The sequence below is a fragment of the Petromyzon marinus genome, chromosome 46 (assembly GCF_048934315.1).
Source record: "Petromyzon marinus isolate PM22_M1 ecotype Great Lakes invasive population chromosome 46, UKy_Petmar_22M1.pri1.0, whole genome shotgun sequence".
Lineage (NCBI taxonomy): Eukaryota > Metazoa > Chordata > Hyperoartia > Petromyzontiformes > Petromyzontidae > Petromyzon > Petromyzon marinus.
In genome coordinates, this window is record NC_133712.1 from 18,474,098 (window position 1) to 18,498,967 (window position 24,870).

Genomic DNA, 24,870 nt, shown 5'->3' on the forward strand with positions numbered 1-24,870 from the left:
AGGGGTGGCACAGTTGTTAGCGCATTACGCTACATACATATAACCCGGCGGTCCAGGTTAGATACCCAATCACGGCTAACAATAGCAAGTCCGGTCGAGAGATGCCTCCCGATTAGCCAACCATGTTTTGTATGCTGATAATCTGGTGATTGCTGCTCACTCAAATAAGGAGTTGGGGGCGCTACTGCTGAACCTGGAGCGCGCTACTAAAAGGTGGGACCTTACCATAAACCCCATCAAAACTAAGGACGTGCCTGGGTATTTTGTCCCATCAAACACTCCACCAGCCCAAACTCCCCATTGGAGATGGAGCAGTAGTTGAGAGAGTGGAGAGTTTTCCAATACTTCGGCAGTGTGCTTATGACCAGCTCCGGCTTGACAGCAGAGGTCTCACTGCGAATCGGTCGGGCGGCATTATCTTTTCACCGGCTGCGTAACATTGTGCGTAAGCTACCTGGTCTGTTACTCCACATAAAGCATCGGATCACCCCAACCACGATAATGCCCTCCCTTCTCTATGCTTTTGAAACGTGGATCCCTCTAATGGAACATCTGCGCCAGTTAGACACAGGCTGGCCTGCTTATGATCCATCCTGGGTTTAACCAGAATGGATTGTGTGAGGAGCTCACAAATCCTTGAAGGATCTGGTCATATTCCCATCGGTGAGCTCCAGCAGGCAAGGCTGCATTCGCTGGGTCATGTAGCCCGCATGCTCTGCCACTGCATACCCAAGCTGCTTCTGTTAGGGCCGATAGAGGGGTCTAAACGGGCACGACATGGGCTGGAGAAGAGACGGGGTAATGCGGTACAGGAAGATGTGGAGCTGAGTGGTCTTGCCAAAGACGGGTACCAGCGGTGTCAAGATCAGCCTCTATGGAGGAGGCTCGTGATAGACGCTCCTGAGCAGTTGGAGGCAGTCGCCCTTCTACAACAACGGAGGGAAGAGAAGCCTCGCAACGAGTACAGATAAAATGCAGCAATATGGCATGGTAGGGGGCACAGGTGGTGTATCTGTCATTTCAGTCAGTCAAGCCATAGCAGCTGGGTCTGCCCCCTAACCTCTTCCTGTCAGCGAGCCTTCGACACTTTACTTGGCTTCGGAGTGAACCTAGCCTGGCACCAGCACTGTGGTGACGTCAAGACAACTCAGTGAATGGCGGCTGTTGTTGGGGATTGGTAGTGTAGCAGTTAGCGCACTGTCCTATGAACCCCATGACCCGTGTTCAATTCCCTTTCACGGTCAATAGTGAAACATCTGATCAAATCATGGGCCTCCCTAAGGTCGACTCAGCCTTAAATGAGTACCTGGTGCGATGTGTAAGCATTTGCACGGGGAAGACATACGACCGTGCGGGGTGCTAGTCACCCACCCTCTCGTTAGCCACGTTGGCCTTCATAGGTGCTCACTAACAGCACACGCCCCAACAGTCTGCATGGCTATACGGGGAATCTTTGTCTTTTGTGTGTGTCATGTGCATTGCGAAATGAGGATGTACACTGGGGTCTCCGGAGCACCGCGCCGTGCGTCTATGTCAGCGACCCGCTGCGTGAACTCTGTGAGTGGGAGTAATGACTACGAGTCATGTTTGACGGAACCGCCTTCATACCGGGGCGTCCCAGAGCGCTTCACATGCGACGATAGGCGCCTTGCATCTCACCTGGACACATTCGAAAGGGCACCGCCAGTTGCAGCTGTTCCTGTGCGGTCTGCAAATGGCAATAGTCTGCCAGTAGGGGGCGATCTGTGCTATTTTGTCATTGATTCCAGTTGAACGGTTGGTGATGCAGTTTTCGAATTTGGCAAATTTGGACTCCAATGCCAGCACACGGTGCCCCCACTTATGAATGCCGTCACGGGATATGTAATGTAAGCTGTGATGCAGACGCCGCGTAGTATTTTACGGTTCATACCCTCAGGGTTAACCAGGGCGGCCTACCGGATTTAAATGCAAGCGGCGAACGCGTTGCTGCTTCTGTTCCCTGCCACGGCCCCGTTAGTCGAGCCGGAGCCAAGGTTCCAAAGCAGCTCTCGCATCCTCCACTGTTAATTTACACGGAGTAAAAAACATTCCTCCCACACGTTTCACGCGTCTGTCCTTGGAAGTTTATGAATGTAATTGGCGACAGCGTTCAGGAACCCGTGCAGAGAATCGCCACTGACTTTGGCCGTCACTGGAAGTTGTGAACCCAGGCTTTCCGGTTCATAGCGTACTGTCCAGCACTCACAAAGAGACCTACAGAATCAAATAGAGACCTACATAATCATATTCAGACCTACATACAGACAGATCAATAGATCTTCCTTAACAGTATCCCACAATCTGCGATTAGACTCGCATAGAGGCCCATAAATCCAGACCAATTGACTCGCACAGAGATCCATAGACTCGCACAGAGACCCACAGATACACATATAGACTTATAGATCATCCCTAATAGTATCCCATCATCTGCCCGTAGACACACAATGAGACCCATAAGTTCAAAGAGACCCATAGAATCACGGTGACTCAAAGATCTGCCCTCACAGAATTCTACTTTCTACCCTTAGACTCAGACTTATAGACTCACGCAGAGACCCATAGACTCGCAGAAACCCATAGATGTGCCCTAACAATATTCCACCATTTACTCTTCGACTCACAGAGAGACCCATAGACACACACAGAGACCTATAGATCTGCCCTAAGTATTCCACCATCTGCTCACTCACCCAACCACTCACCCAACTACTCACTCACCCACTCGCTCACCCAAGCAATCGCTCATCTAAGCACTCACCACACTGCAGGTCACCTCGTTTCTCTTTGCATTTCTTCCTTTGCACGGCTCCACTGGAATTCCCTCCTGCCATCACAACCTTATTTTAACGTAATTTGTATAACACCTTGACTAAGGTGCTTTACAGAGAATTAGGAATGGTACATATACACGTAATGGTGGAGATGAGGTGAATACAATAGATGTGAGGAAGTAATGAGCAAATCTGTGATGCGTGAATTATTTAAAACAAAATTGATGAGAGCAAATGATGATGATGAATAGATTGAATGAATAGGGAATGGTAGCCATGTTATGAGATTAAGAAGAGGGAACAGTAACGGTGGTTATGAGGGGGGAGATTCAGGGGTCGTGGGGTGAGCTAGGGAACAAGACGTGAATTATTAGTGAGGAGCGGAAACTAGTGAGCGAAGGTGACTGGTGATCATGGAGGGGACGGTTGTTCCAGTGAAGGGGAGCGAGGAGAGAGAGAGCGAAAGCGTGGATTGAGTGCAAGGAGGAGGCACAGAGAGAGACAACAAAGATTGAGAACATAGAGGGTGAGGAAGGGACATAAGATACAAGAGTGGCAAGATATGGTGGGGCAAGACCATGAAGGGATTTGTTGACCAGGGTGAGGAATTTGAACAGGCAACGGTAGTACACAGGGAGCCAATGCAATTGCGTGACGAGAGTCGAGATATGAGAATTGTAGGGAAGGTTGAATATGATACGAGCAGAGTTGTTTTATGTGTGTTGAAGGGGGGGGGGGGGAGAGTAAATGGGGAGACCAAGTATAAGAGAATTGTCGTAGTCCAAAACGAGGACGGACTACTATCATCGTCATCGTCGTCTCTTTTCCCCCAATCTCTTACAAAAATAATAATCTCGCTCAATTCAAGAAACACGTTACACTCGTATCTCTTCACAATTTGGACAATCGTGTTGTTTGTTGCCAGCGACTTGACGTTTGTGGCCTTTGGCTCTGCGCTCAACAACTGCTTTTTAATTTGTATCGTTTTTGTAAAAATCCAGTTGTGGCCCCGGCAGTCGGCTCTGCCAACCGCAGTGCCGACTGCCGGGCCACGCGCGGTCTCCGTGCCATCGCTCCCTCCACCAGGGAGGGCCAAGCGCGACTCCAGAGCATGGGGCTCGAGTGAGAGGAGATTTGGTGGTACGCGCGGCTGCCCGTGATCTCGCGCTGTGGAGGCAGAGGCAGCAGCGAGGGTTAGTGGATCGCACACACACACACGTGTTGTGAAAATCCCTTCCCGTGCATATATCTAGGAGCTGTACCCTGGCTCTGCCAGGAGAAGGCGGTACAGCAAGTATGGACTCCACCTGCTCTGTCCATGTGGGATAGTGTTTCCCCCTCGCACACGTGGGTTTTCACCGGGTGTTCCAATTTCTTCCCACACGTAAACACTCATTCATTGGCCGATAACACCTTAATGTAAAGAGGGCCACAGAGCTTGGGCAATTGTTGGCGCCGGCTCACCGCGTAGCCGCTGCCTCCCCACTCGTTTGTGCTTCTTCCACACGCCTCGAGTCCTCTCTATATGAGGGCGATGAGCAGACGCCGAGCAGTGGCTGCAGCGCACAAACAGCCCCTTGAGACGTGGCCTCGTGCTAGCGCGCTCGCCACTCGTCGCCTCGTGTTTCATTGAGCAGCGTGGATGGGTTCACCACAGCCAACTGGCAGGTCGCGTGTGGTGGGGTCAAGTGTGGGTATAATACAGTTACAATGTGGATTTGTACAGGGTCTAAATACGACCGGGGGAAAGAAGTCTATTGGTCTCTGTGAGTTTATTGGCCTCAGTGTCAGCCTATGTATGGGTCTCTGTGTGTGCGAGTCTACGGGCCTCAGAGTTTATGCATCTGTATCTTAAGTATATAGGTCCCCGTGCGAGTGTACATGTATCTGTGTACGTTTATAGGATTATACGTACGTCTATAAGTCTCTGTGTAAGTATGATTAATTATCTGAGTTTATGGATCCGTGTCAATGGGTCTCTGTCTAAAGTTATCTTTGGGAGTCTACGCATCTCCATGCAAGCCTAATGATCTCTTTGCAGCGTGGAAGATTAGACCAAATACAATCCAGAGCTCCCTCTAGTGGAGGCCTCTTCGGGCCAGCAGTGGCAGGAGTGAGCGCTTGCAGGGCTGCGCCTTTGGCTGCTGCTAAGTTTCTCGATCAACAGCTGCGTGCAGTGGCGGGCGCGTCATGCACGCCACGTACGTGCGACAGGGCCAAGGTGCGATCGCACCGCCTGCACACTCGATAGCCACGACCACTGAGCACGTCACAGAAGCAATGATGGACACAGTCGACACACAGAGACAGGGCACTTGCCATACAGAGTGACAGCAGCAGGTCAAAGGCTTATTAACGTGCGCGTGGCACGGTTCGCTTTAGCGATGCCTGGTGAGAATAAGGGACTGCTGTTGGCAGTGACGCTCACTGCACTCATTAATTTGTTTACTTATTTATCTATCCAGGAGAGCCAAACTGAACGGTAGGACTCTTTTCAGGAGGGTCCTACTTCATTGGGGTTTTTATTTTAAGATGTTTTCAGGCAATTAATGATGAGTTGTTTTTTATACAAGTGGGAGGAAACCCTCACACGCGAGGGGGGGAGGGGGGGAACCCTGTGCCCGTGCAGATGGAAACAGATGGCGATGAGTCCACTTGCTGTACTGCCTTCTGATGGCGAGCCAGGGTGTTGCTCCTCCTCGATTCACACAGGGAGTTTCGCAGCATTGGCTGCAACCACAGCACTGGGCTACAAGCTACGTGCTACCACCACCAGTGATCATCACGATCACTGCGCCATAACACAATAACGGTGTATGTACTGCACTGTAATATGCCGACTTGTGGCAAGAGGCATTTGCAAGCGACGCAATATCGAGTTGTTGCAAAGTAAAAACGGTTGATGTTATTGTAGTGACGATGCTGCTGCTATGTTTGGCACTGTGCATAAAGCGCAAATAACAAAACCATATATACGTCAATAATAATGCCGTAGCCCTAAGGGAAAATCCGGTAATTCGTCAATTCCAACCGCTTTCGCTCTCAAGTCGAGTCCCCACGGTGTGATGGGTGATCTCCGGCCGCGGCACGGAGATTGCAGGTCATCTTTGTCCTCTCTCTGCCCTAGATGAGAGCAAACGTCCGAAAGATCGGCCAATTACACAACCACTGGGCCACCAGATCAAGTAATTATTCTTTCTCCCCGTATCCGTCCTTCCACAAAAAAGATACTTTTTTTTTAGATCCCATCAGCCATTGACCGTGGCCCTGCTTCCCAGCACGGTCGTTCACAGGGAATGCAAATGCAGGCCATGTGTTGCGTAGAGATGCGCAGCTGGCAAGCAGCCAGCTGCCTGCACAGGGGGGCAGCACAGCCACAATCCGATCAACTCCCAATTCCTTCCCGTCTGCTCTGGGCACCAGGGTGGCGAGATGTTAACTACCTCGCCTAGTATACAGGAGTTTGTGGGTTCGATTCCGATATTGACGCCTGTATATTTGGAGTTTGCTTGTGTCTCTCCCCGTGGTCGTGTGGATTTTTCTTCAGGTCATCTGGATTTTCCTTTCACATTTAGCAACATGTGTTTAAGAGCATTTAGCTACTATACATTTCCACCTCATAAGCCACTTCATTGAGCTATAATTTGTGGCCAAGTCGCTTCTGAAAAAGAGCTATATACGTCAGTGGACCTTACCTAATAAAATAGTACAAATATTGTTAAAACTACAGGCTTCACCAGTCTCCTGATACAGCAGTAGCAGCCGAGTTAATTATCCAGGGCACCACCCTGGGCACTCAATCCCCTCCCCCCACCCTTCTCGTGGCCCGATTGGCTGAACCCGTTTCCGAGCAATGGGTCTCACACGGTGTGGAATCAGCGCGAGCCGAGGATTTTCCCCTCTCCAGAAGTGGAGCCGCTCGGAGACTGCGCTGCATCTTTGACGGTCACCGGAGGTGGGCATCAAGGGAGCGCTACGGTGTTGCTCGCGAACGATTCTCCTCTCCGAAGCTCTCACGCACCGCTGAACAAATGCCGGCCAAGCGGAACGAGCGTAAAATTTCCGACTGTGACAGAACGTGCGGGTGGACCGTGGGCCGACAGCCTGTGAAGTGAACACGCGGACCAAGTCTGGTCCTGGCGTGTCGTGGCAGCGGCAGCAGTGTGCGAGGAGCTTGTTGCCAATGTCGAGATCGTGCTGCTGCTGGCCACGAGAGGGCTTCAGCAGAGTTCGTGTCATCTTGCGGAGCGCAGTCTAGTGGTTTACGAGACGGTCCATAGTTTGGGTTCCATGGCCACAGGTTGTCTTTAATTTTCTGTTTATGAATGTGGTACCGCACCAGCATGCTGCTGTCGATGTTCTGGTGTGGTTGATGGTTACACCACCAGTGGTCTTCGAGAAGCAATGGCAAAGCCAGGACGTTTGGGTCTCGAATGAGGTGTTTATTCTGGATGACCGCATTGTTCCATTCTGTTCTGGGTGGAGACGGCATGTCCTCCTCGCGGTGGCTCCACCTTGTGACGAGTTTTCATGTCGATAAAACACAACGAACATCGACATCGGAAATTGGATTCCAGTTACGGTCAGTGGGCGAGATGACCGACGTAGACTCTTGGAGACGGGAACTGCGCCGTGAGCAGTGCGGGAACCGTGGGCCACATGCAGCAGTGTTAACCGATCTGGAAACAAATTCGAATCAAAGAGCGAAAAACAAACCAGTGGGCAGGCTTGGAGGGCGGTGAGTGCAGTGGTGGTAAAGTTGGAGGGATGGGAAATACCATCGATAATTTATCGTATAGGTTTTGGTTTATGACATGTAGCGATCTGGCCAAAGTTTTGTCGTGAAACCCTCCACCACCAGACAGCCAAACAAATGATAACGTGACGTAGTTCACAATGCGTCGATCGTTATGGTTTCAGCTCACTCGCTGTGTATGACTGCCATGAATAATGGGTACAATGGGTCATCAACAAATGTGGCTTTATTTTGTTTAACCAGGTGGGAACTCAAGAGACCAGGGTGATCCCCATTTGGAAGATTGAGTAGGTGACCAAGTGAATGAATGGGTTAGTGGGTGAATTGGCCAACATCAATGACGATTATCTGAATCGGTCCTGGGCCTCACCTAGGTCGACTCAGCCTCAAAGGCGGCCAGGCGTGGTGCTGGGTACCCACCCCCTCATGTGCCGTGCCGGCCTTCATAGGTGTTCGCTAACAGCCATTGTCCCAACATTGTTAATGCGATACGGGGGATGTTTGAGTCGTGAATGGGTAGGTGAGCGAGTGTGTTTTGTGTAACTAGGCGAGAACTCGGAAGACCAGTGGAGTAACGATCAAGGTTTAGAAGGGCCTCCCCGTGGCCGCTAGTGCCACAATGGAGCCTGGCAGGTCGCACTTGGTCTGTTCTCAAAATTGTTCACTGTACTGCAATAAAGTTCAACAAGGCAATGTTGGTACCAAATCGATTCACCACATTTACAAAAGGGCCCCTCACAATTAATTTTCCACGTGTGAAAGAGATGGCCGCACCTTACGGGCATTGTTTGAACTAAATTATAAATCTGGTATTAAGACTTGTTCCAAATTATAAGTAGACTGAAGCCAGGTCATTCGAGCGTCGGGAAGTTTCATGCCATCCAGCTTTAGCACCAGCAAATGCGGACGTCCTTCTCGGCCATCAGGAGCATCTCCGGGTGACTCCAGGGAGGATTACAGGACCCCGGCCCGCTGGGCGGTGTATGTGATGTGCAGGTGTTAGGAGGTGCATCTTACCATTTTCACATAAGCCACTTCGTTATCATTTGTCCAGGTCGCTACTGAAAAAAGGCTATATAGCTCAGTGGGCTTTACCTGGTAAAATAAAATATTTTTCGTCTCACCCAATGGTCGATGGTCCTGCCATTTCTCAATGGTTTTATAATATAAAATTGTTTTTATATAGGAGGGTAATTTATGCCAAGGCATCACACAATGCTGTGAAATGCGCAAACATTAAGGCGTATATGTATATACTGTATATGATTGTGTTCAGCCAAATTGTGTTATGCATATGGGAAAAACCCAAAGCACCCCGAGAAAACCCTCGCGTGCCAGTGGGCATCAATATCCCGTACAGATCGGACTGATGGAGATTAGTCCACATTTTGGTGTATTGCCTTCTCCTGGCAAGGCAGGGTCTGGCACTACAATGACCACAGGAAGGGATTTTGCAACATTTGTGATCCACCAACCATCGCTGCTTCAACCATTTTTGATTCCAGGCCACGTGCAGCATAGCAGCCACTGCCTATGCTTTCGAAAAGAGAATGGAGAAACTCTTTATAAGGCACGAATATGAAAGTAAACAAGTTAGTGATTGCCTGCTCATGAGCATTGGGACGGTGCTCATCTGTTTCGAGCCCTGAGCCAGTAGTGGAAACTCCACATTCCTATGGCAGGGGCGAGCCTATCAATTTGGCAACTCCTATTGACTTCTCTACGCAGTGGAATCCATATTATGGACCGTAGGTAGATGATGGGCTGATGAATTGGGAGTCGAGCCCTAAACAGGATTTCAACTCATAACCTTCTGATTGCGAGCCGCTCGCTCTAGCACTGAGCACGACTAAAGTAATAATCAATGGCACTTGCATTTATTATCATTACACCTACCCCTAAAACCCCAGCATCAACACCACTTGCATGAAGTGAAAATGGAACGGTGGTTCAGTGGCGAGTGTGCTGCACTGTGAACCCGTGCATCCGGGTTCAATTCCTGGTCACAGCTATGGGAAAATGAGCGGTGAACAGTATCTGAACTGGTCCACGCCCTCCATCCCACACTTCACCAACCCTCGCTGACGTGGTGAAGCATGGTCAAACAACCCTCATGAAATAATGTTAATTATTATTAAGGTTCAATTGAAATTTAATCTCCATTCAAATCACCGATAGTATTTTCCCAGCTCTCGCGCGGTAATTACAGGCCACGTGAAAGTTCTTCGAGAGCCACCAAAGAGGAAACGCAACCACGTGATTAAGCATGTTTCTAAATCCAGGTGAATGCATCGAGATCCATTTCGGATGATTGCAAGGCGACCGGGCAAGGGTGGTTGCTTACAGATCGCACAGCCCCAAAGTAGTCGGGTGGCTTTAAATGTTTAACGCTGGTGCTGGCACAGCCACAACAACGGCCTAAACCTGTGAAAGAGACGACGTCTTTCATGCGTTTCACAGGGGCCGGCTCGCTTTGATGATTTGGCACCGGGTGCCGGCGGCCGTGGGATGCAAAACAAGGGACTGGCTGTCGCGAGCGCGCAGACAACCCAGGCTTTAGTGGCGGCAGCAACGTGAACGAGACAATGCCCATGCTCCCCGGCGATCTGGGCAATGGGCACTGCTGCGGTTTGAACGCTCATAAAGGGGTGCACGTAAATCCTGAAATGAGTTCTTAAATGAGTTGACCAAATCAGAACATGTTTTTGTGTTTTTGTTTTGGCTTTGTTTTCTGCGTCATAGTCCAACTTCTGTTCGCCGGTCGCGGTCGTTGAAATGGCAGCCTCGAGGTTTCAGCAATTTAGCACGGGCGGCCAAACAATCCCATCATAGAAATACCACACAAAGGAGAGGTTTACGATTTCTGTATCTGTCTTGAGTGGCATTGGTGGGGTGGGAGGCTGTGTAGGGGGCCTCTATACAAACACGGGCCCCCCCTTTGGAAATGCACGGGGCGACTGCAGAGCACGACCAAGTGGAACACAAATGTCTAGAAATCCAGTACCTAAGCAAACAAAAGCACGAGTTGGCTTGCCACCTGTCCCAGCACAGTTCGTATTATTTATTTATTACATTTTCAGTGAGCTGCGATTACATGTATACTGTACAAATGGGGGATAAACACATTCATAATAAGCAATATTTTCTCACTATTTTATAACTCCCACCCCCCCTGCGCACCCCCAGCCCCCGTAACACCGGATCTTATCTCAATTTACAGTATATGACTGGCACAAACTTTTTCCACGATTCGTTTTTATTAGCTCTGCTTGTGTCTCACAATCGGACGTCAGAACGGGGTTTATTTTATTTCACGCCGTGTCCCGTGTGCACGGCGCTAAAGACTAAAGTCAGACGGCGCGAGTTCCCGTATTGTTTGAATGTACATCACATGCTTGCGTTCACCGGAGCGCCAAGGCCTACACAGGCCCCTGGAGCAATCCTGTGTTTAAGTCTCTCCAGGGGTGCAAACAGAAATGTAGAGATGAAGAAACTAACAAAAAAACCCATGAAAATCCACAAATATATTCTATAGTTGCGCACCAGTGCTGCATTCACTCATGACAAAAATATCTAAAGTGGTCAATCGGCATTTATAAGAAAATACAGAAAAGATTCGCGTCCGAGTAATGAGGAAAGCAGCGCAATTGCTTTCTGTGGGTGCAAGTAGACGGTGTTTTGTGCCGTGCGTAACAGTGCACTGGATGTCTGGCATCTGCTGCCTGTTGTCATTCCGTAAATAATGCACCGAGAGCAGCCGCTGCCCGGATTGCAACTCAAGAGGATCCTGGTGGAAGATCGAACGCCGAAGCAGAGACATGTAGCTCTCCCGGGTGGCTGCCGTGGCACACGGCTCTTGTGGTGCGCCCCCACGGCCACTTTGGAACAAAATGCGAAGCTAAGCGTGACCCTGCAAAAAAACCCCATTAAAGTGGTACGCTCCACGGCTAGCACTGAGCCGGCGCCTTCACAAGCTGCCTCCACCGCTATGGTAGGTGGCAACATGATTTACAGACTTCGGAGCATACCATTATACCACTGTGGGTGGCAGCGGGGGTAGGTGGGGGAGGGGTGGCAGGCATTGATAAGCACAGGAGACATCTTGACCCCTCCCTGAAAAACTGCCTTCTGTAACTGTGAACGTCACCCGGCGCGGTGCTGGACGTGTGTTCTTGCTTCCCACCCCCCCCCCGACCGCTGCGGCCTGTGCGGCGGCCGTCGGTGTCGTTGTCACGTCCGCGTGGAGGTTCCGTAGTGAGGACCGTTCGTTACCCATTGTAAAACTCCATCCGCTCGTTTGCCGAACGGCGACCGCGTCCGGTGCTCCGTAGGAGCGCGAGCGTCCCGCGGTGGCGCGGCCGCCCGTCCCCGTTGGCAGAGCCGGCGCCGCCCCCGTTGCACCTAGTTCCTCCGGGACCGCGAGTGCTGGATCAGCCACTGTAGGGTGATGTCTGTGGGCAGGGCGGGGGAGGACCATCGCAGCAGCGGAAGCAGCAGCACGTTACACTGGGGCGGCACGGGGCGGCAGCAAGGTGGCAGCAGGGTGGCAGCAAGTTGGCAGCAGGGTGGCAGCAAGGTGGGAGCAAGGTGGCAGCAAGGTGGGAGCAAGGTGGGAGCAGGGTGGGAGCAGGGTGGGAGCAGGGTGGGAGCAGGGTGGCAGCAAGGTGGCAGCAAGGTGGCACCAAGGTGGCAGCAAGGTGGCAGCAAGGTGGGAGCAAGGTGGGAGCAAGGTGGGAGCAAGGTGGCAGCAAGGTGGCAGCAAGGTGGCACCAAGGTGGCAGCAAGGTGGCACCAAGGTGGCAGCAAGGCGGGAGCAAGGTGGCAGCAAGGTGGCAGCAAGGTGGGAGCAAGGTGGCAGCAAGGTGGGAGCAAGGTGGGAGCAAGGTGGCAGCAAGGTGGCAGCAAGGTGGGAGCAAGGTGGCAGCAAGGTGGGAGCAAGGTGGCAGCAAGGTGGCAGCAAGGTGGGAGCAAGGTGGGAGCAAGGTGGCAGCAAGGTGGCAGCAAGGTGGCAGGAAGGTGGGAGCAAGGTGGGAGCAAGGTGGCAGCAAGGTGGCAGCAAGGTGGGAGCAAGGTGGCAGCATGGTGGCAGCAAGGTGGCAGCAAGGTGGGAGCAAGGTGGCAGCAAGGTGGCAGCAAGGTGGGAGCAAGGTGGGAGCAAGGTGGGAGCAAGGTGGGAGCAAGGTGGCAGCATGGTGGCAGCAAGGCGGGAGCAAGGTGGGAGCAAGGTGGGAGCAAGGTGGAAGCAAGGTGGCAGCAAGGTGGGAACACTCGGGCCTCGCAGCCAGTATCCTGGGTTTGACTCCCAACTCGGGTGCCTGTCTGCTGTTTACATTTTATATTCCTGTTCTGCGGAGTGTCTGTGTGTGTGTACGTGTGTGGTGTGGGGGAGCGGTAGTGTTAGCGTGCCGTGCTACGAACCCTGGGACCCGAGTTCAATTTCTGCTCATGGTCAACATCGGTGACAGATATTTGAACCGGTCCTGGGCCTCCCCTAGGTCGACTCGGCCTCAAAAATGAGTACCTGGTGTGATGTGTAACATTGCCACAGGGGAGACAAAGGCGGCCAGGCATGGTGCTGGCTACCCACCCCTTTGTGTGCCACGAGTGTTGTGTGCGTGCGAGTGCTGTGTGTGCGTGCGAGTGCTGTGTGTGTGCGCGCGAGTGTTGTGTGCGTGCGAGTGCTGTGTGCGTGCGAGTGCTGTGTGTGTGCGAGTGTTGTGTGTGTGCGAGTGCTGTGTGTGTGTGCGAGTGCTGTGTGCGTGCGAGTGCTGTGCGAGTGCTGTGTGTGTGCGAGTGTTGTATGTGCGCGAGTGTTGTGTGCGCGCGAGTGCTGTGTGCGTGCGAGTGCTGTGTGCGCGAGTGGGTGGAATTTATTTTAATAAAAGATTCACTTCCAAAAGGCCGTGTGTCGATGGGATGTGTATATAAATCATTTATGTCTACGTGGAAACAGGAATATTTGAGACAAAGTGTCTGTTTAATTAGATGAGCAGCCAATGGATAGTGAACAAACTTTGAATGTTTGTGTATCATTTGCGCATGGACAGCACAGTCCCAAACAATTAAACTGCTAGTGTGTTAATGGCAGAGCAATGCGATGCAAGCAGCATACCAATGTTGTCCTTCTCCTTGCAGGAGATGGAATAGCAGCAGATTTCACGATCCTGAATGGCAGACAGATTCCTACACAGACATAAAATCACCATGAACATTCATTCAATCTGACACTTGGCAAAGAGGCCCGAGTGCCGTGTGGCCCTGAGTCACCGCAGACCTGGACAGGGCCACCCATTACAGTCAGGTACTCAGCCCGCACTGCTGACCGGCGCGGTGATGTACGGTCATTCCCCTGCCAACTAAACCATGGGTCCCCCAGTTTCCAGCGTCTCTAGATCCACCAACCATAGCATCTGTGCGGAACTCCGTGTGCGACTCTGACGATCTCCGTGTAAGACTCTGACGATCTCCGTGTGAAACTCTGACGATCTCCGTGTGAGACTCTGCGGATCTCCGTGTGAGACTCTGACGATCTCCGTGTGAGACTCTGATGATCTCCGTGTGAAACTCTGACGATCTCCGTGTGAAACTCTGCGGATCTCCGTGTGAGACTCTGACGATCTCCGTGTGAGACTCTGTCGATCTCCGTGTGAGACTCTGACGATCTCCGTGTGAGACTCTGACGATCTCCGTGTGAGACTCTGACGATCTCCGTGTGAGACTCTGACGATCTCCGTGTGAGACTCTGACGATCTCCGTGTGAGACTCTGCGGATCTCCGTGTGAGACTCTGACGATCTCCGTGTGAGACTCTGACGATCTCCGTGTGAGACTCTGACGATGTCCGTGTGAGACTCTGACGATGTCCGTGTGAGACTCTGCGGATCTCCGTGTGAGACTCTGACTATCTCCGTGTGAGACTCTGCGGATCTCCGTGTGAGACTCTGACTATCTCCGTGTGAGATTCTGACGATCTCCGTGTGAGACTCTGCGGATCTCCGTGTGAGACTCTGACTATCTCCGTGTGAGATTCTGACGATCTCCGTGTGAGACTCTGCGGATCTCCGTTTGAGACCTTGCCGGTCTCTGTGTGAGACTCTGACAATCTCCGTGTGAGACTCTGCGGATCTCCGTGCGAGACTTTGCGGATCTCCGTGTGAGACCTTGCCGGTCTCTGTGTGAGACTCTGACGATCTCTGTGCCCTTGGCTGGGTGGGTGGAGGTACAGGGGGAGCGAAGCATCACTGGGCATGATCCGAACACCTTGTGAATTTGACTATTGCTGCGCACAAGACACGGACTAAGTTGGTATCAGCGAGGTGAGAAGAAAAGGGGAAGACTCCATATGTCTAAATAGCGTCAACATCGCTAGACGGAACGATAGCCGACGCTCAAGAATAAGAATGGAGCAGCAGCCAATGGAACGAAATGCATCCGCGAGGAATTCACTGTAGGGATGGAGCAATGAGATCAGTTTGCGGCAGGTGCTGGACAGATTGTTGCATTGCAAGATGGCGGAGGATTGGGAAGGCCTTCATCCAGCAGTGGATGGACAATGGCCAATGATGATGTTCAGATATTCAGACAACATCACAACGAACCCTGAGAGCAGTGCAATGTGCATGAAAATACCTAGCACGATCCGATTCCCTCAAATGAACCAAGTATAGGCCTCCCTAGGTTGACTCCACCTCAAATGAACTCCTCAAACCCAACAGTGATGGGGAGATTGGAACAGGAGTTGATCTGTTATTTTATATTATTGCACCTGTTTGCACAGGACAGCCTCACTGAGTCCCAATACTTTTTTTTCTAGAGGGACCTGCCAGGCGTTCTGCAGTAGGGGGCGATGGTGACTGTAAAATTTTAAACTAGTAATTTGAAGAATTTTTTTCTCTCAAATGATGCTAATTTGTAACGTGAAACTGGCGCACAATGACATCACGGAATATTCAACATTCATTGCTGAAGCAGACATCGCATAGCAGTATTTTGACGGCTAATGCACCTGCAGTCATAACCAGGGCGGCCGCTGGATTTGAACCACAAACCTCTGTGTTCATGCTACCACTGGGCCATGTCGCTTGGCCCCTGGCAAACCGGAGGCTCCATCAATAGACTGGTTCCCGAGTTTGCGGAGTTCATAGCGCTACGAATGTCCACTGGCATCTTCCTCGTCAGAGACCATCGTTACGCCATGGCCCAGTTACTATTCAGCTACAACGGTGGGTCATGACTGTTGTACAAAAAAAGCTGTCATTTTAGAGAGTACTTTAAAAGCTACAGCTGACATTTTAAAGCTGTGATTATGGATGTCTGTGTAAGTCACTCTGTTGTCACTGCGACCCAAAGGCAATACTTACAGCTTTTCAATCAGCTCCTTTTCATCCAAGGCATTGGGCAGGTCTTTCTTATTTCCGAGAACTAACACCTGGACAAGACACACAACCGCTATTGTAAGCACAGATACTATTTAGCACATTTGATGGCTGCATTTTATTATTCATGCAATATTCAAACGCACCATACACAGATATCACAGTTATGCATGAGTGGGAAGGAGTGCCCATCTGTTGGTAGTCTGCTGGCAGTCCTAAGGCCATGCTGGGTATTCCACATTCTTATGGCAGGGATATTTTACCATAATAGATCCTGGTGGCTCAGCGGTAGATCGAGAAATTGATCATTAAAACGAGTACCACTTTGTGGAAAAGTCAACAGTGGTTATCCTTTGTTTAGACTGACCCCCACCAGAGGGATGTGGTATTTCCACCACTGGTTCAGGGCTGAGCCAATGGGGCAGCTCGCAGGGAGAGGCGACTCGCAGGGAGGGGTGACTCGCCGGCAGGGGCGACTCGCAGGGAGGGACGACTCGCGCGAAGACTCCGAGATTGGAAGATACTGGGATTAGCAATCATTGCATGGAGCTTGCCTATGGCAGATGTTTGTATCCAAAAGCTTGTTCCAATGCAACTAGGAACAAGTTCGATTCAGCATAGAGGATAGCACCCATAACGATTGTTACATTTGTAGTACGTGCAGTTTTGTTCATGATTCAGAGGTGTTGGGAAACCACAGACGAGTGGGAAGGCAGCCAGAACCAGCATCAACAATCGCCCAAATTATTTGGTCCAACATTGGGATCTATGGAAAATTGTATTAACACATGGGAAGAAATTGGAGTACCCGGAGAAAGCCCAAGCATACGGGGGGGTAACATCCAATCCCCGCACACTTGCTGTACTGCCATTGTACCCTGGCTATAAGCCCGGAGACCGTGACCTCGGCCCCCATGGATTGGGAGAGAATTTCACGAGTTTGTGTGTGTAACCCACCGATCTTCACTGCATTCACAGTGCTGAGTAATTATTGTCATGCACCAATTCGTATCCAGATCGTGCAATGCATCAACTTTGGCAACCACACTTAAGAAACCCAAGTATGGGTGCAACTTCAGCTAATCCTGGCACAAATAAACATAAACACAAGTAAACAAACCCAATTTCTACACTGTGATGTAGGCCCAATTTACGTTTGTCTTCATTGTCAGGCTACGAGCACAGGTGGCTACTCTGTTGCTTGAAACAAATGTTTCGTGAGATGTTGAGATGACGGCTTGAGATTGGCACTCGCGACCTTCCGCTTGTGAACTGCGCAACTCTACTCATGGCGATAACCCAGCCGGATTATTTTTTAATCAACACTGAAAATCAAAACTGCTGTGCATGTGACTCTCACTTGCAAAAATGTTAAAAGTATGTGAAAAAAAAATCCCATTTGAAATCAATTGCCACCCTCCAACTAGTTACTGCTGCTATTACCATTAACACCACCCACTCCCACCCCCACCTTCTCCCTGTCCTTCACAACATAACCCTCCACTTCCAGGCTTCAAACATTCCCTGCTCTCAGGAGGGGGGGGGGGGGTTGGGGGGAATCCATTATAACACCGGCTTTGCAGCCTGTCCATTGCATTCTAAGAACATGGCCCTTTTGCCAATCCGCTATTGGGGGGTTCTAGATTTTAAGCTTTCGTGACTGCAAGGATCCATACTCTTTGGTTCTATTCGGTAAAGTCACGTAGGTGACTTTTTTACCTACGTGTTGGGGGGTTATTTGACTACCTGACCACGCTCGTCAGTGTGGCTCAGTGAAGGGAGGTTAGCATAGAAGTACAGTTCAACAATGGATTTTTCTGCACTGCCTTCCACCGCCCGCCACGTAGCCCCGGAGTAGTCTCCAGCACCTGGTCTACACACGGCAGTCGCCCGTCCACCGGACTCGGGCGCAATCGTAACGAGGGATGTCGAGAGCCCTCCGAGTGATTGGGCGCCGCTCGTGGTGCGCGTGTGCTCTGTCACTACACGCACCGGGATGCCGTTGAGCTGCGGTTTGTCGAGCAGGTTGTGCAGCTCGTTGCGAGACGCCTCCACCTTGTCGAGATCTGCTGCATCCACCATGTACCTGCACAGACAACACGGGGCACGGGCGCTGGTGCTCAGCTGGGCCTCCCCCTTCGGAATGACGTCGTGGGGGTGGGGATATTTAATGTCCGCTGAGAAGCAGCCAGAACACAGCACGTTATGGTTAACGCGCACCGCTGCATTAATCAGAGTGGCCGCCGGGTTTGAACTGCGAACCTCTGAAACATGCAGTGAATGCTGAGGCACATCAGCATGGCCCATGACTCCACAAAATGCTTTGTGCAGTCATACACTGACAATAATAACAATAATCGTATCAACGAGTGAGAATTGCCACCATCCTCCATGTATCCGGGATTCAGCTCTACGATACTAGAGCACAGCGCTCCACTGACAACCGGGAGGGCGAGAGCTCACATCCTGCTTAGAAGTCAACTCAGCAAAGCATCACCTGTGGTCGACAAAAATTAGTACCACTTTGTGGAAGCTCAAGAGTGACTTCCCAATCGATACACTAGCTGATGCCACAGAAATATGGAATTTATGTCACCGACTCAGGGCTATAACTGGATATGTTCACCAAGCCATGGCTGTTCGAGTAGGGAGTTTGTTTTCTTCAAGAAGCACCTATCTAAACAGTCATTGCATTCAGAAAATAACAGAAGAGATCACTCCACACATCAATGTTGAGAATATAAATAACAAAATAAACAAGCAGACACATATCTGTCCCCCTCTACATAAAAAAAACATACATTTATTTCACTCACGGCCTTCTGTCACAAATGATTATTGTTGTGCATTGTATTATTTTGGGTAAAACTCTAGGACACATACCTAACAGTGAGGGTACTTGCCTATAACCATCAGGCAGTTCACCAGCAATGGTTCAAGAGAGCCCGACTCTGCTGATGAAACATTGAATGCTAAAAGCAGTCCAGAGTTCTCGAACAAATTATGCTGAAACAATGCACTCCTAGAAGGCTGTGTGGCTAGTGGGATGTGTAAAAACATGTTTTTATATGGACAGACAGATTTGAGGAGGTGGAGTATTGTTGTCTACTTATTTATGCTGAAGAGCACACCAAGTTACAGAGCTATAGAACACTCAGTGTTTTTTGGAAATCTCCAAGGGCAATGCTGAATGAGTGGCTGTGAAAACAGAACTGGGTACCCGCCGCTATTTCCCCAAGGCAAGCGAGAGGTGCATATCCTGCACTGGCAATCTTGCTTGTGCTACAACATTCACGTTTAAATTGGTGCGGCTCACATACCGCATCGGCCAGTGGTTCTCAACCTTGGTTGGCTAATGTACCCCAAGTTGCATTGTTTCAACAGAGTAACACCTTGCCTGACCCAAAATGGTTCTGAGACAAATGTATGAATAATGAACATCAATATTTTAACCAATTGCAAGCGAATAAACAAACATTCAATGGACGCTGTGCACGCGTGACGTATTTGTTCGCGTTCGCTGGTTACTCTTGAAAATCACATTTTTTACAATCAGTGAGTTTAGAAAGGTATTTTATATCATTACAAGTTACCATGTGGATTAAAATGTTATCCTAGTTACAGGTAGTCCCCGACTTACGATGGTCCGACTTACGATATTTCGATCTTACGCGCGGTAGGCAAACGCAGCAGCGTACGAGGTACGATACTGTACTGTATCATCGCCATCCGCCTCTTCAGACAACTAAGTTCATGTAGCCATCAACAACCTAACATCGTTCAAGTATGCAGACGACGGACCAAATCTTGGCGAGTACATATGATACGTTACGATACGTTCAATGCATGTATGATACATAGCTTTAGCGATTTCATTTTAGAGTTACCACGATACGATACATACGTTCAACGCATGTTAAAAGTTTTTATAGCAGATAGGATTGTTTCCAGAAAAAAACTTTCTATGAAATTGCAGTTCATATACAGTGAGGGAAAAAAAGTAATTGATCCCCTGCTGATTTTGTACGTTTGCCCACTGACAAAGAAATGATAAAAAAAATTATAAATTGATTTGCATTTTAATGAGGGAAATAAGTATTTGACCCCTCTGCAAAACATGATTTAGTACTTGGTGGCAAAACCCTTGTTGGCAATCACAGAGGTCAGAGACGTTTCTTGTAGTTGGCCACCAGGTTTGCACACATCTCAGGAGGGATTTTGTCCCACTCCTCTTTGCAGATCTTCTCCAAGTCATTAAGGTTTTGAGGCTGACGTTTGGCAACTCGAACCTTCAGCTCCCTCCACAGATTTTCTATGGGATTAAGGTCTGGAGACTGGCTAGGCCACTCCAGGACCTTAATGTGCTTCTTCTTGAGCCACTCCTTTGTTGCCTTGGCCGTGTGTTTTGGGTCATTGTCATGCTGGAATACCCATCCACGACCCCATTTTTAATGCCCTGGCTGAGGGAAGGAGGATCTCACTCAAGAGTTGACGGTACATGGCCCCGTCCATCGTCCCTTTGATGCGGTGAAGTTGTCCTGTCCCCTTAGCAGAAAAACACCCCCAAAGCATAATGTTGCCACCTCCATGTTTGACGGTGGGGATGGTGTTCTTGGGGTCATAGGCAGCATTCCTCCTCCTCCAAACACGGCGAAGAGCTCCATTTTGGTCTCATCTGACCACAACACTTTCACTTGTCCTCTGAATCATTCAGATGTTCATTGGCAAACTTCAGACGGGCATGTATATGTGCTTTCTTGAGCAGGGGGACCTTGTGGGCGCTGCAGGATTTCAGTCCTTCACGGCATAGTGTGTAACCAATTGTTTTCTTGGTGACTATGGTCCCAGCTGCCTTGAGATCATTGACAAGATCCTCCCGTGTAGTTCTGGGCTGATTCCTCACCATTCTCATGATCATTGCAACTCCACGAGGTGAGGTCTTGCATGGAGCCCCAGGCCGAGGGAGAGTGACAGTTCTTTTGTGTTTCTGCTATTTGCGAATAATCGCACCAACTGCTTGGCAATGGTCTTGTGGCCCATTCCAGCCTTGTGTAGGTCTACAATCTTGTCCCTGACATCCTTGGAGAGGTATTTGGTCTTGGCCATGGTGGAGAGTTTGGGATCTGATTGATTGCTTCTGTGGACAGGTGCCTTTTATACAGGTAACACGCTGAGATTAGGAGTACTCCCTTTAAGAGTGTGCTCCTAATCTCAGCTCGTTACCTGTATAAAAGACACCTGGGAGCCAGAAATCTTTCTGAGTGAGAGGGGGTCAAATACTTATTTCCCTCATAAAAATGCAAATCAATTTATAACATTTTTGACATGCGTTTTTCTGGATTTTTGTTGTTGTTATTCTGTCTCTCATTGTTCAAATAAACTTACCATTAAAATTATAGACTGATCATTTCTTTGTCAGTGGGCAAGCGTACAAAATCAGCAGGGGATCAAATACTTTTGTCCCTCACTGTAGGTAGGCTAAGAATTTACCTTGTTTTTTTACTTTAAATTTTACTGTGCAATACAGTATTGTAATTAATAAATACATACAGTATACAGTTTATACAGTACGGTACTGTAAATTGCTCTGTTTTGCTAAATTATCACCATTCTTTAAGACTCCTGGGTAGGCTAGGCCATTTTCGACTTACGATGGGGTCGTTGTAACGCATCTCCATCGTAAGTCGGGGTCTACCTGTATTTTTTAATGGGAGATTCATACATAATTATTGACCAATGATTCATGTACGATATAATTTCACATTTACAAATCACCTAACGTACCTCCAGGGGATATTGCCACGTGTTACCTGGAATCCGTGTACCCCCGGTTGAAAACCACTGGGGTAGGCCACTGAGCGCAACGTTGTATACACAGGTACCGCTTTGCGGGGAGTCTCAACGTTGGCTGCCCCACTGAGAGTACTAGCCACATCGTGAGCAAAGGGGAATTTCCATCCACTGGCTCGAGGCTGTAAATGGATACGGACCGCCAACTTGTTTGAGCAGGGAGACGCTTTGACTTTTGATTTTCAGGAACGTTCATCAGCGCCCTTGCATGGAAAGGGTTGAGGGCGCACGCGGCACTCACACAATGGCGTTGACGCCCCGGCAGTAGCGCTCCCACATGCTGCGGAAGCGAGGTTGTCCTCCGATGTCCCAAAGCTGCAAAAATAAAGACGACACCACATTTAAAGTAGGGCTCGTGCCTCGGTACCGCATTGTGATCATCTGTGCCACCGCCCGCTGGACTTGTTTGGTAAAACACCGCAGGGTTGACCAGGTGGCTCTACAATTCAGGAGTGCAGAGTGCAAAGAAAGATCTCAGCTCTGCCGGCCAGCAGGAGCATTTGTACGAGAGAGTACGAGTTAGCTCATAAGTAATACGTGCTTGTATGTTTACATATGAGTGCAATAATCACCTCGAATCTTTTAGGTTTCTGGAACATAATATTACTATGATTGGTTTTCACAAGTTATTCGTCTTAGTCAAAGTTCCTGGAAATGTATTTCATTTAACACTGATTATGTTTGGATGTGGTTTACGATTTTACTTGCAACGCGGTTGTTTTTGCTCCAATTTCTATTTGCCTCATGACTGCATGGGCATACCTAGAAATATGTTTGGTTTGCAGTGTATAAAACCTGAATGTAAAGTGAAACATCGTACTGTATAAATTTTGACTTAAAGCTTTCGTGACTGCAGGAATCCATATTTATTGGTTCTTTCGGTAAAGTCACGTAGATAGACTTTACTCAAAGACCCAAAGAATATCGTACTGTATATCGAGTGTGCGAGCGAGTGTGTAAGTGAGTGAGTGTAACAAACCTTGATGGTCACGTTCCCCTTGGTGATCTTCCTCATGTTGAAACCCACTGTTGGGATCATGTCTTCACTGAACTGTCCAGACTGCAAAAAGAGAAAGACACCAGAACATACACAACTATATTCAACATATGCACAAACATCCCCCCTATAGTCTTAACAGACTCGTGGGGCAAGTGCTGTTAGCGAGCAGGTATGACGGCTCGCATGGCGCACGAGGGGGGTGGGTGGCCAATACCTCACCCGGCTACCTTTGTATCCCCAGTGCCGATGTTTACACACCGCACCAGGTACTCAATTAAAGCCGAGTCGACCTAGGGGAAGCCCAGGACCAGTTCAGATATTTACCACTGTTATTGGTCACAAGCTGGAATTGAACCCAGGTAGTCGGGTTGGTAGCGCAGTGCGCGAATCACGACGTTAATGCTTCCCATATATACAACTACAACAACCGCCATACGCCACTAAGTGGCGGTGACGTCACCACGACGTTTGTGCCAGGCTATGTGCACGTTGAGGCCACGTGAAGTGTCTAACGCCTGCTGGCAGGTCACGGAGCAGACCCAGGTGCCACGGGTCGACCGACTGAGACGACTGGCCGATACACCACCTGTGCCCCCTACTGTGCCAACTTGCTGTGCTTTAGCCACCCGGCGCTCCGCTCGCTGTTGTGAGCGTCGCTCCTCCGCCCTGTTGTTGTTGGAGGACGACTGCCTACAACTGCCTAGCAGTCCTTCACGAGCCTCCTCCACAGAGGCCGATCTTGACACCGCTGGTATCAGTCATCAGCAAGTCAACTCAGCTCCACGTCCTCCTGTACCACATCACTCCATCTCTTCTCTAGCCCGTGCCGCGCCCGTTTAGCCCTCTCGATCCGGCCAAAATAAAGCTGTTTAGGCATGCGGTGGCTGGGCATGTGGGCTACATGACCCCAGCCAACGCAGCCTTGCCTGCCGGAGGAGCTCACCAATGGGACTTTGCCCAGATCTTTCAAGGATTTGTGAGCTCCTCACACAATCCAGCCTGGTTAAACCAAGGATGGATTGTAGGCAGGCCAGACTAAATGTTTCCAATCGGTGAAGATGCTCCATTAGGGGGGTCCAAGTTTCGCAAGTGTAGAGAAGGGAGGAAATGACCGTGGCCGAGAAGACTTGAAGCTTCGTGCGGAGCGACAGACCAGGTAGCTTCCACACAGCGTTAAACAACCGATGAAAAGATAATGCCGCTCGACTGATTCTGAGTGAGACCTCTGCTGACAAACCGGAGCCGGTCATTAGCACACTGCCCAGGTATGGGAAACTCTCCACTCTCTCCAGAACTGCCCCATCACCGATTGGAAGTTGTGAGGGTGGAGTGCCCGATGGTACAAAATACCCAGGCAGGTGCTTAGTTTTGGTGGGGCTGATGGTAAGGCCCCACCTCTTGGTGGCAAGTTCCAAGTTCAGTAGCAGTGCCTCCAACTCCTCCTCTGAGTGAGCGGCAATTACCAGACCATCGGCAAACATAACGTGGTTGACCAATAGGGAGCTATCCCTTGACCGCACCCGGGCATCGATCAGCCTCCCATTATATCTGTACCAGATGGAAATTCCTCTGGCACAGCCATCAAAGGCTTCACGAACTACGTGGTCAAAAAAGATGTTAAATAATGTTGGAACCAGAGGACATCCCTGTCGCACCCCAAGGTGAACAGGGAATGGCTCCGACTCCCGGCCACGTAGTTTTACCCGGGCCCACTCACCATCATGAAGGTCTTGAATGATCGTGAGCAGAGGGTCAGGGACTCCGAAAGCACGAAGAACAACCCAGAACCCAGGCCTACTGAAGGTATCATAGGCCTTGACCAGGTCAATAAAGCAGAGATGTCGTCTTGTTGGAATTCCCTACACCTCTGCTGTAGCAAACGGACAGAAAATATGACATCTGTGCAGGACCGCCCTTTCCTGAAAACACACTGAGGCTCCGCAAGCCTGTCCTCAGTGTGCCTGGCAAGGCGATGTTGAATAATCCTTACCAGGATCTTTCCTGGCACACTGAGGAGTGAGATGCCCCTGTAGTTGTTACAGTCTGTGCGGTCCCCCATCTTAAAGAGGGGGACCACAAGGGCATCCTTCCAATC

At 49.9% G+C, this 24,870-nt stretch overlaps 1 protein-coding gene across 1 annotated transcript in view; it reads right to left on the reverse strand.

Moving 5' to 3' along the window:
- Positions 1 to 10,591: 10,591 nt before the first annotated feature.
- LOC116952396 (ADP-ribosylation factor-like protein 8B) overlaps positions 10,592 to 24,870 on the reverse strand; it is a 38,493-nt gene continuing 24,214 nt past the window's right edge. Inside the window, exons 2-7 of the mRNA XM_032971743.2 lie at positions 22,755 to 22,835; positions 22,017 to 22,090; positions 17,918 to 18,011; positions 15,911 to 15,978; positions 13,664 to 13,734; positions 10,592 to 12,002 (exon numbers count right to left, since the gene is read on the reverse strand). Of these exons, the coding sequence (XP_032827634.1) occupies positions 11,953 to 12,002; positions 13,664 to 13,734; positions 15,911 to 15,978; positions 17,918 to 18,011; positions 22,017 to 22,090; positions 22,755 to 22,835 (438 nt within the window). The 3' untranslated portion in view covers positions 10,592 to 11,952. The remainder of the gene's footprint in view (positions 12,003 to 13,663; positions 13,735 to 15,910; positions 15,979 to 17,917; positions 18,012 to 22,016; positions 22,091 to 22,754; positions 22,836 to 24,870) is intronic.